Source organism: Mastigoproctus giganteus, chromosome 2, assembly GCF_048544385.1.
Source record: "Mastigoproctus giganteus isolate SK-2022 chromosome 2, ASM4854438v1, whole genome shotgun sequence".
NCBI classification, from domain to species: Eukaryota; Metazoa; Arthropoda; class Arachnida; order Uropygi; family Thelyphonidae; genus Mastigoproctus; species Mastigoproctus giganteus.
This window is the reverse complement of record NC_143576.1, coordinates 154509168-154521712: the sequence shown is the minus strand read 5'-3', so window position 1 is coordinate 154521712 and position 12545 is coordinate 154509168. Positions and strand designations below refer to the sequence as shown.

Here is a 12545-nt window from a genome sequence, read left to right as displayed (position 1 = left end):
CCGAAAGTAAATATAGTGGATTTAAAGAAAAGAAATTATTTACAGTTTGGTTTAAATGCAACATTTCTGTTGACTGGACATGTACTCGCCATGAGATTAAACCAATTGGGGCTGGTTGATAGTGGAATCTGTACATGTGGATGTTTGGAAACATCCATACACGTTATGTTGGAGTGCTGCAACTATGTAGATTATAGACAAGAATTGGAAATGTCTGTGGGAGTTCTGGAGAGAAGTAGTTTGTGGATCATGTTTATGGACAAGAGATTATTTGCCTATTTTAATAAGTACGTTGCCGCGGTATTTAAGAATCCGGCTAGATAGTGGAGGCTCGCCTCCCCGTGGCAGGGATGTCAACTCTCATTATTAAGACAAATGAAAGTTATATTTTAGATTTGGTTTTTCTAATGAGAGGCTAAGTGGCCAAATTTTGTTTAGTTAAAATTTTTGCATTGAGTTGTTTTAAATTAATTAACAAATTTGAATTTTCACAAGACTAAAGTAACATTATTCCCATTATGTCCAAAACCATGGATAGGCTCCGGCCTTGGGAATGGTATAGGCTAATGGAGGTTAAATGGAATGTCCATCTATAAATGTAATAACTTGACTCCCAATGGATGGATTTTCATGAAATTTTACATTTGGCTCTTATAGAAAGATGTGTCAAGCCATCACAAATTTAACTGAAATTAGAACAATAAAAATCTGTCGATTATTGCTTTGTCCATCCTCTTAGTTGGATGGATTTTCGTGAAATTTTATATTTGGCTCTCTCAGAACAATTTGTCAAACCTTCCCAAATTTCATTAAAACTAGACCAATATAAATTCAGCAATTATTATTTATAGTTTTCATACACATCACACAAGCTGTTCATATAATATATTAATAGATGAAGCACTAAATATTATACTTGTTGCTGTAATCAAGAACTATTACTATTTGCTAATGCACCTGAAAATGTAACATACTGTGTACATTAACTACTTGTTTATAATTTTTTATGACATCTGAAGAGTCAGTAAGGATCACCAACCTCTCAGCAGAGGTGTGCTGAATTCACTCTGATGTAGAGTCTGGTGTCACTAGTAAAATTTTGAAATTGGGTCTATGCGAAAGGAAGCTATCTATGGTTACTTCTCAGAAATGAGTGCCAGCAGGATTCTGAAATGCTTTTGAAGATTTCATTTTAAAATTAAACTGGAATATGGGCACACCTGTTTCTTCGTGTCAATTTTCTTGGCAATGCTTTGGGGTGATTAATTAAAATTGCCATCCACTTGGAACAGTCTCTAGTGTTGCCATTAGCACTAGTGCTATACATTGCTAACTTTCAAGTTAGAACATACATATATTTGCCCCAATAAAAGTTGGACTTTTATTTTTCAAAAACTGACATTATTAAAATCTAATTCGAGTGCAAGTACACACAATAGTTCATTTTTATGACCTAGAAATACATTTTACTCTGGATTGTCCAAAAATAGTGTTTTTCAACAAGTGGTTGCAAACTGAATTTTTCATGGAACCCCAATAAACAGAATGTCTGGCAAAATTACTACCAATGAAAAATGGTATCTATTCTGTAAACTAATGTTGATAGAATCGTGATTATTTTTTACTCACAGATGCAAAAACTTCCAAAATGTAAGTAGCTCTCCACATGTACACCTTTGGTGGCCCAACAGATATTAAGGCAGTGTTTTATCTCTCACCAAGTGTTTTGCAGCATCTCCAGCATGGCATATTAAGAAGCAATTATTCACTACTCAGCCACATCCTGCACTAGTATTTGGTACCCAGGGACTTTTACAAGGTTTATTAAGTTTTGAAAATGACAGAAGGTTATAAAATTGAAGTAGGGTGCTTAATGATTTTGTAATAACTGAGAGCAAAGTGGAGGAGAAATTGTTGAAGTTAAACATAAGAAAGGCACCTGGGGTGGATAGGATCTATCCAGTTATATTAAAAGAGGCGGCAAAGCAACTAAGAAAACCCTTAGCCATAATTATGAGAGCATCCTTGGACTCAGGGGAGGTCCCCACGGACTGGAGATGTGCAAATGTATCCCCAATTCACAAAGGGGGATCGAAGGGAGACAAGTAATTACAGACCAGTTAGTTTACTTCTGTTCCGGGTAAAATAATGGAGTCACTGGTTAAAGATGCATTGCAGGATCATCTAGACAAGACTGCAGCAATAATTCAGACACAGCATGGGTTTGTTAAGGGAAAGTCTTGTCTGACAAATTTGATAGGATATTATGATGTGGTTACAAAGGAATTGGATGCAAAAAATAATTCTGATATCATATATTTGGATTTCAGGAAAGCTTTTGACACTGTTGCGCATGGAAGACTACTGTACAAATTGGAGCAGAATGGTATTAAGGGTAAGTTGCTACAATGAATAAAAGGATGGTTGAGTGGGAGAAGACAGAGGGTGGTAATCAATGGGTGCTGCTCTTCATGGACTAATGTTATTAGTGGAGTCCCACAGGGTTCGGTGTTGAGTCCACTGTTGTTTTGTATATTTATCAATGATATTGATGAAAGTATATCAGGCTTAAGTGTCAAAATTTGCAGATGATACAAAGGTTGGCAGGGTTGTTAATGACAGTAATGGCAGTGTGCTACTGCAACAGGATCTATATAATTTGGGCAGATGGGCTAAGAAGTGGCAACTGAAGTTTAACCTTGACAAATGCAAAGTACTGCATATGGGTAGAAGTAACCCCAGAGAAACGTACCAACTGTGTGGTACTACACTTAAGGTGATAAAAAATGAAAAAGACCTGGGAGTAATTGTGCAATCAGATATGAAGTTTTCTGAGCAATGCAGACAAAGCTGCTAAGGCAGGTCATGTGGATTTGTCAATGATATATAGGAATTTTGCTAGCAGGAACACAGACGTGATTATTGTGTTATACAAGGCAATGGTCAGCCCACACCTAGAGTACTCTGTGCACAGGTCTGGAGGTCTCATTTTAGGAAACATGTAGAGTTTCCAGAAAGAGTACAAAGAAGGGCAACAAGACTGGAGAGGGAAACAAAGGGTTGCTCTTACGAAGAAAGGCTTAAGTTCTGCTAACTGCAACGCCTGGAGAGTAGGCACCTACGAGGTGATCTGATTGAGGTGTATAAGGCCTTGAACAGATTGAGCAAGCTGAATGCTGATGGGATTCTTCCTCTTGCTCAAATTAAGAACCTGAAAGGGCGCAGATTCAAATTGAGGAAAGGCAGTTGTAGAATAGATGTGCAGAAATTTTCCTTTAGCCAGTGGGTAGTTGATTGGTGGAACTGGACTTCCATCTTTTGTTGTGGAAGTTGATAGCCTAAATAAATTTAAGGCTGAGCTGGACAGGCTGTTTGTTGTTGTTTGTTTGTTTGGTTTTTAGGAGCATTAGCAACTAAGGCCATATTGCTCCAGGATATGCGGTGGTCATTCCCTGACCTTTCCGCATCCTCCGTATTTGGTGGTGACGGGCTCGAACCCCGGTCTAATCAAGAAGCGTGTGCTACGCACTGCTGCTCCTTCCCACCTGGCTACAGAGGCACCGCTGGACAGGCATTTGGAACAAATGGAGGGGTGAAATGGGAAGGTTTTTTTTTTTTTTTTTTTTTGGCTGATGCTGCATAAGTTTGCTTTCTTGCATTGTAAGTCTCTATTGATGCTAATGCTTATGTGATATGAAGTAAATCACTCACCTAAACGTTCTACTGCATAAACGGCAGTACTGCCACTTCCTATGCCAACAGCAAAATTATCCTGAAATGGAGAAAAAATAAAATAACAATAAATAAATGAATAAAATATCTGAGCAAGTCAAAAATCACAAAAAACAAAAAGGGCAAGTTAAAATTTTTGACTTTCAGATGGCAACATAATTCTGACATTACAACAATAACCATCCAACTTTTTACCATAAAAGTTGGAATCCATTGAGAGAGAGTTTTGTTTTTCATTTTTTTTTTTTTTTGGTTTTTAGGAGCATTAGCAACTAAGGCCATATTGCTCCAGGATATACGGTGGTCATTCCCTGACCTTTCCGCATCCTCCGTATTTGGTGGTGGTGGGCTCAAATCCCGGTCTAATCAAGAAGCGTGTGCTACGCACTGCTGCTCCTTCCCACCTGGCTACGGAGGCGCCTACTGAGAGAAAGAGAGAGGGGGGGGGGGCATTCTGGTGCACACACAGAAGGTCTGTGTGCACCAGAATGATAAAAACACTCATCACGGTAGATGGTGGGAACACTGTTCTCAGTCCCTGACACATAGCCATACCACTTTTTTCTAATGCACATATGCATTATAAACAGTAGAAGATGGTGTCAAACCCTTTTCATTTTCAGTATAGAACAGCACTGTGCACAATATGGGCAACCTATTACAGCCAACTAGGTACAGTTGCTGCAACAAGTTGCTAACCTACTGTGTGTTCACATGCAGTTGGCAAATGTCATAAAATTAACACATCCATAAGAAAAATGGAAAGGAACAGGGCCTTTCTAAGCCAGCTTTCATATGTACATTGATTACAACCTCGCATCAGTTTGGTTGCTATCTTTGAATCCTTTCTAGAAGCTCTATACCTTTCTTCAACTGTGTACTCCAGACCTGAATACAATATTCTAAATGTAGTCTCATAATTAACTATTACAAAAGGGAAAATTACATCCTGTTACCTACTTCCAAAAAAGGTCCTATATATAATAGACAGTACTCCATATGCATTTTTAGCCACTTGTTTGCAATGCATGTAAAATTTCGTGTCTGACTGAATCAACAATTCCAAGTCATTTTCATTCCAAATTACATTTGGTTCTACTCCCCCTAGTTTATAAATAACTCATAGATTTCTATTCCCTAGGTGCAAAAGCTTACATTAGAAGTGTTAAACTTCAGTTGCCATTTTTCCGATCTAAGACATTTTGAATAAAAAATGGCCTGGTTCTGGTCGGTAATCACCCTAAATCAGTAGCAAACTTTACTGCAATTAACCATCCTCTGTATTCTCTCCTCAATGTTATTAAAGATAAGAAAAGAGAAGTGGACCCAATACTGATCTCTGAGGTACTATGCTTGCTATGCTGGTCCACTCTGTGGAATGTCTATTCCTTGGTTCAGTTCTGTCGCCTATCATTTAGCCAGTCTTGATTCAACAGAGGATGGTGCAAGTAATGACAATTTTCTCCAATATATAAAACAGCTTTTCACAGGGAACCATATCAAAAGCATTACTGAAGTCAAGGTAAATAATGTCATTGTTTCTTGCATCCAAATATTTTGCAGTTATATCATAATAATTAATTAAAATGACCAGGCAAAACTTTCCTCTTCACAAACATGCTATGATCCACTAAGAATACAATTCCTATTGGGATGATTCCATATTGAAAATTGAGATGATTCTTAAAGAGGACTTAATCAACTCCAAGATCTTTCCCACCACTGAAGTCAAACTCACTGGTCTACTACCCATTATGTCTTTCACCTCTTTTTTTTTTTTTTTTTTTATTGGCGAAGACATTAGCACTTCCCTAGTCCAGACCAAGGGGAGAATAGTCCCAAAATCTAACGATCCCATTAACAATTCAGATGGGATATTGCAATTACATGCGGCTTTTTAACAAAACAGTATGTATGCCTGAAGCCTCATCTTTGCTGATCCTTCATGATCTTTCAATTTATCTTATCTTATTTTGGAATTTCACGTTTATCTTAATTTTATTTTACCTTAATATAAATCAATGTAAAATTACATCAAGCTTCCAGTTTCGTATTTAAATTTTATTTAAATACAAAACTGGAACAACATAAACTGAATAATAACATAACTTATAAACTTCCAAACTTATACTTTATGTAGTCTCATAATTGCCATTTTTCCGATATAAGTCATTTTGAATAAAAATGGCCTGGTTCTGGTCAGTAATCACATACCAATATCACACTACCATTTAAATTTGTGGCCCTTACGTGTGTGGCTAGGAATCTTACTAACCATATTGCTAATACCAATTAGTATTAGTAACATAATGCAAGGAAGATATATTTATACAACACCAGCCAAAAAAAAAAAAATAATAATAGTAATAAAATAATAATAAATGATATCCTCCTTCAAAAACTAAACATTTCAATTATTTTAACCCTCCATCCACTTTCACCCTAAATGGAAAACAAATATGCTTGTGTGCAAGGCACCTTTTTTATTTTAATTATAAAAAAAATTAATTTTTTTGCTTTTTCACTGAACTGAAAATGACTTTCTTTTAATTTTCTATTGTTTTCTGCAGCAGCATGTTCGAGAGACAACCAGAGAGGGTAATACTCTTGATCTGGTTATCAGCAGTGATCATTCGTGTATTAAGAATTTGCAGATAAAGGAACCACTAGGTGGCAGTGATCACAGTGTACTGATGTGGGATTTACTTAAAGATATAATTACCATCAGGTGTAAAGGAAAGGGTTTTTGCTTCCGTAAAGGTGAGTACAGTGGTCTCAGACAGTTTTTAAATTCTGTACAGTGGGATCAACTGACGATGTTACCAACAGTAACTTCTAAGTGGGAAGCATTCAAGGAATTAATCGTGGATGCTACTAAAAGTTTCATACCTATTAAGAAATATTGTTCAAGGTTTAGGCCTAAATGGTTATCAAATGAACTAATGAGACTTGTGACAGAGAAGAAAAATGCATGGGATGCATATAAATTATCAGGTGACACAGAAGCCTATGGCAGATATAAGCTAGTCTGTAGTCAGGTCACAAAGGAGGTTAGGCAGGCGAAGGCAGATTACGAGAAATCTTTAGCAAAAGATGCTAAGAAAAACAGCAAGGATTTCTTTACTCATTCGAACTCTAAAAGGAAGGGGATGAATCTGATTGGTCCACTTGATATCAATGGTTCGACTGTTGATGATCCTGCTCGGATGGCAAACAAACTGAATGATTGTGCAGTCAGATATGAAGTTTTCTGAGCAATGCAGACAGGCTGCCAGGGCAGGTCATGGGGTTTTGTTGATATATAGGAATTTTGCTAGCAGGGAAAAGGAGGTGATTGTCCCTCTGTATAAGGCAATGGTCAGGCCACACCTTGAGTACTGTGTACAGGTCTGGAAGCCTCATTTTAGGAAGGATGTAGATTTGCTTGAGCATGTACAGAGAAGGGCAACAAGATTAGTGAGGGGAATGAAGGGATCTTCTTACCAAGAGAGGCTTAAGTTCTGCAAATTGCAGTGGCTGGAGACTAGGCACCTGCACGGTGATCTGATTGAGGTGTATAAGGCCTTGAATGGGTTGAGCACGCTGAATTCTGATGGGATCCTTCCACTTGTTCAGATTACGAACCTAAGGGGGCATAAATTCAAATTAAGAAAAGACAGATGTAGAATAGATGTGTGGAAATTTGCCTTTAGCCAGCGGGTGGTTAATTGCTGGAACAAACTTCCATCTGTCGTTGTGGAAGTTGAGAGGTTAAATAAATTTAAGGAGGAACTGGACAGGCATTTGGAGGGAATGGTGTGTTTTTTTTTTTTTTTTGGCTAATGCTGCACAAGCTCATACACTTGCTTTCTTGCATCACATGCCACTACTACTACTAATTATAAATTTGCTACACTCAATTAAATATTGAACGAAATTAAATGAGAGAAACCAGCAATAACATAACATTTTTATTGCATTTCTTAGAATTTTTAAGGTCACTCATTCTCCGAATTGAAACATATCAGCTCTGTCTGGCAGATGCCATATGAATGGCCGTGTTTTTGTCAGCTATTTGCAATTAGCCAGCAAAACAAAAGCACGATGGTAAAATTACTATTGGCAACTGATACAAGGATGCAAATTTATACAGAATCAGCAAAAAATAATAATAAATTAACAAAAAAAAAACCACATTCCGCATCATTTGTCAGAGTCTGATAATTTCACTAACTTATTTCTTAAATTTATTCAAACCATCCACTTTCACAACACCAGACGGAAGTTTCACCCCCTACAATCAACTACCCTCTGGCTGAAAGCAAATTTTCACATACCTATCCCACTACCATTTAAATTTGTGGCCCTTACGTGTGTTATTTGAGTTAGAGTAAGGATGCTATAAACATTTAACTTACTCAATCCATTCGAAGTCTTAAACATCTTAATAGATCTCTTTGCAGGCACCTAGTTTCCAGTTGCTGCAATTTGAAGAAATGAAGCCTTTCTTGGTTGGAATTCCTTTTCGTTCCCCTCGCTAATCTTATTATCTGCACCTGTCCCAACAGACCCACATCCTTCCTAAAGTGAGAATCTCAGAACTGTATACAGTACCCAAGATGCAGCCTAATCATTGGAATAATCGCCTCCTTGTCTCTGCTGGCAAAATTTCTGTATATCATTGACAGGACCATAGCCACCTGTCGGCACTGCTCAAGGAATTCCATATCTAACTAAACAGTTACCAACGGGTGTCTTTTTCATTCTTGAAAAAAAAAAGAAAAAAAAGTGTGGTACCACACACACTTACTGTCATTAATCACCCTACCAACCTTTGTATAACCTGCAAACTTAGAATTAAGCCTGACATGCCATCACCAACATCATTAATAAATACAGAAAACAGCAATGAGGGGGCACAATTGCTTCCAAAGGTCTGTTAATAACAAGGGAAAAGTATTTCATCCCCCAATGGTTTTAACCTTCAATCACTCATGTGGCAGCTGTAAGACAACCCTTTTAAGCTCAATTAAAAAATTGTTGAATGAAAATAAATGAGAGAAATCAATAATAAAGAAAAAAGTTTTTATCTTATCTTTTAGAATTTAAGGTCACTCATCCCCCAGACTGAAACATGATGCTCACATGGCATCTGACAGATGCAATGTGAACATCTGTATTTTAGTCAGCTATTTTCATTTAGTCTGCAAAACCAAAGCTCTATGACAAGGTTTGATACCTGTCACTGGTATCTTATCTCAGTCTCCACACGGGAATGAAAATTGCCTAAAAGAAAGATGCGCTTTTGCCCACCTGGCATCTGTTAAAATGCCAAACAAAATATTCATGCCTTGTAATTCATAGCATTTTGAAATTAAAACAGAAAATACTGCATAACCAGTTAGAGAACAAAAAAAGGTATATGGAAGGATCTGACAATTTAAAAAAAAAAAAAAAAAAAAAAAAACAGAAAAATTTTAAAAAGTCGCATCTGTCAGATGCCCATCTAGCAGCAGGAGGTTATATATTTTACTGAAAGTTTCCATATCACTGTTGTTCAGCAAACAGTCTTATGCCAGGCTACAGCTTCATATAAGAACCATGTGACAGTAAAACTTAGTTCTCCAAAATACAGTGGGACAGTTACCCCCAGTCTGCTGAAAGAGCAAAAGTAATGTTCCCCATTGGTTATTAAATATAAATTTAATACTATATTTCGTCCCCTGCTAAAAACCAAAAATTTTTGCCTCTTCTTCTCCCGACTATTTGTAACGTTTTCAACATGTTTAATATTTTTCAAATTCATTTCTGTAATTTTGCACATACATTACTAATAACATTCAAATGTGGGTCATACATTACTAATAACATTCAAATGTGGGTACATAATTCGATTTCATAACTTAGGTTCCTATGTGCTTTCCTTCAAATGTATTTTTGCAAAATATGCAATTTTTGAAGGGGGGGAAAACACGATATACGTACTCTTATGAAATGTTTGAACTGTTATAACTGCGCAGCTTCTCAATATCTCTCTTTTTTTTTCTTTTCATTTACCTATCTTATTTTGATTCTAATAAATTTGATGACATTAATGTAAATTTGACATTTTTAAAACTTCCGTTTTCATCAAAATGAGTTCCATGGATGCTGCATTTCAATTGTTACTGCATTTTTGCAAATTGCCACCGAAATTAGCGGACCCCAAAAGGTCTATACGCAACAATATTAATAATATGAAATCATGAAAGAAAATAGAATCATAAGGGAGGGTCGAATTAATATTATTATCAATCGTAAAACGATTGTCTAACTGAATTACAAAGAAAAGCAAATTTCAGTTATGCCCAACATAAATTGCCTCCTTAGTGAAATATTAGTTCATGAAATTCAGTAAAATCAAGGAACATATAACAATACAAAAAAGATTCTTACTTTAATATGATTATCAACTGCCTTAAAAGCTGCCGCTCTCTTAGCTTCCTCTATTGGTTCCATCGTAACAACACGATTAATAACGAAGTTATCAGATAATCTATTACTGAAGCACGAGGAATTTATACATTTCGCTATAGTGGGAGCCTTACACAAACCTGTTGACGAACACGCCAAAACACGTCGCATTTCTTGTGGCATATTAAAACACCTAGTATATAAATGCATACGTGAAATATATAATAAACAAATGGAATTTGATGTCATTGACAAAATTTAAAAGAACTATATTGATATAAGATGTCCTTTGTATTCTGTAGAAACCCACAGTCCATACAAGTTAATATGTAACAAGTTTATTGACAAATCGTGTTTTCTGCAATACTCAAGTTCAATATGCAACTTCCCCCCCCACTCCCCTCTAAGCTGATCTATAATAACTGTAGTAATAACTGTACAAGAAATGTCTGTTATTTTGTGTGATGATCTGTAAACTTAAATGGGTGAAATTTCACTACCTGTTCTGTGAATGTATCATTACAGTATAAACAGGCAGAATATTTTGCTAAAGCAGTCTATGCACTTTCATCACAAACCATATAAATGGTTACCATTGACAACGAACAATATCAAAATAAACAGTTCTCAAAAGATATTCGTCAACAAGTAATGAAACGTAATGACATTAAAGAAAAAAATCATCTTAAGGTTTGCCTCCTAGTGAGACACTGAATATCTTTATTCACAGTCCTGCGGCTAGTAATAAAGTTCAGAAAATATATTCTTGCCAGAAGTTAACAAAATAAATAATTAAATAAAAATAAAAAGTAGATATAAGAATTCAGAGAGATGCCATGAAATTATCCATTTATTTCTAGAGGCTCTCGGGTACATGAGATTTTTGTGTACGCAAATTCACTGCCCTTCACCTTTGTTCTGTCACTTGGAAGCAAAGATATAAGTCGTATGCTTTTCAGGACAGTACCACAACTACTAAAACAAAAGCATATCCTGATGTACATTATACATAATATACACTAGGTTACCAAAAGTGATGTTCGCGTCAATGACGGACGGGAACAAGAAATCGGCACTAGCATTCCAATTCACAATCCGCACCAAACCAAGTGAAAGGCCGAGGATCAAATATGAGAGGTCGATTATTATTTATCTTTTTTTATTAAGCCGACCCAGCAACGGTAGACAGTGTGGCCTTGGGTAGTACTCCATACCCAACATAAAATCTTCCATGGTTTTTAAATGTGAGGCACTAGGTTATGATGGGGACCGCATTATGGTAAAAAATGATGTTTTATGATAAAAAAAAAAAAAAATGATGGAAAAAAAAAAAAAGTGGTGTTACAGCTTGTTACCATTTCCACACTAACTGCGTCGATTCCGTAATCCAAATTTTTTCACAATAAATAAATAAATAAAATACCTGTCACATTAGGACCTACCAAAAACTCGAACCCGGACTTTTTGACGTGGTGTGTGGGGGGAGGACGGTGATTCCAACCACTGTGCTACTGCAAAGACTCAATTCCTGGTAAAATTGTCATATTAGCGTCAACCCAGAATTCTCATCTTATGTCTATAAATCTCATCAATTTTTGTCCATAATTTGCGTATGTTCGCTGGTCGTCTGCGTTTGAGTACAATGGTAATAATTACTATCCTCACTGCTGTATGGACAAGACCCAGGTTCGAATCCCGTCAATGACGCGAGAAACTTTTATGGGCTATTTTCACTCATTGGCTCAGTAGTCGGCTCAGGCGAGGATAATAAGATTTTTCCCTCTCGGAAACATGGGTTTTTCATCTTCTAAAACACAAGCAAATCGACAAGTAATTTACAGACATAATGCACATTTCTGGGAGGCAAATTGTTGCTAGGGATAAAGGGATGGTTGAGTAGGAGAAGACAGAGAGTGGTAATCAATGGACACTGCTCTTCGTGGACTAAAGTTATTAGTGGAGTTCCCCAGAGTTCACTGTTGGGTCCATTGTTGTTTTCTGTATTTAAAAATGATTTTGATGATGTCCAAGTTTGCGACGATACGAAGGTTGGCAGGGTTGTTAAGGACACTAATGACAGTACGCTGCTGCAACAGGATCTAGAAAAGTTGAGCAGATGTGCTGAGGGGTGGCAAACGTTGAAAACTTGAGCAGATGTGCTGAGAAGTTTAACATTGACAAATCTAAAGCACTACATATGGGAAGCAGTGACCCCAGAGTAACGTATAAACTCTGCGGTATTACACTGACAGTGGTAGAGAATGAAAGGGACCTGGGGATAATTGTGCAGGCAGATATGAAGTTTTCTGAGCAGCGCAGACGGTCTGCAAGAGTAGCTCATGGTGTCTTGTCAATGATATACAGGATTTTTCTAGCAGAGA

General features: G+C 36.7%; 1 protein-coding gene across 1 annotated transcript in view; it reads right to left on the bottom strand.

Moving 5' to 3' along the window:
• The window catches only part of Rpi (Ribose-5-phosphate isomerase), a 59410-nt gene extending 49037 nt beyond the window's left edge, over positions 1–10373 (bottom strand). Inside the window, exons 1-2 of the mRNA XM_090368728.1 lie at positions 10147–10373; positions 3712–3772 (exon numbers count right to left, since the gene is read on the bottom strand). Of these exons, the coding sequence (XP_090224854.1) occupies positions 3712–3772; positions 10147–10347 (262 nt within the window). The 5' untranslated portion in view covers positions 10348–10373. The remainder of the gene's footprint in view (positions 1–3711; positions 3773–10146) is intronic.
• Positions 10374–12545: the final 2172 nt, after the last annotated feature.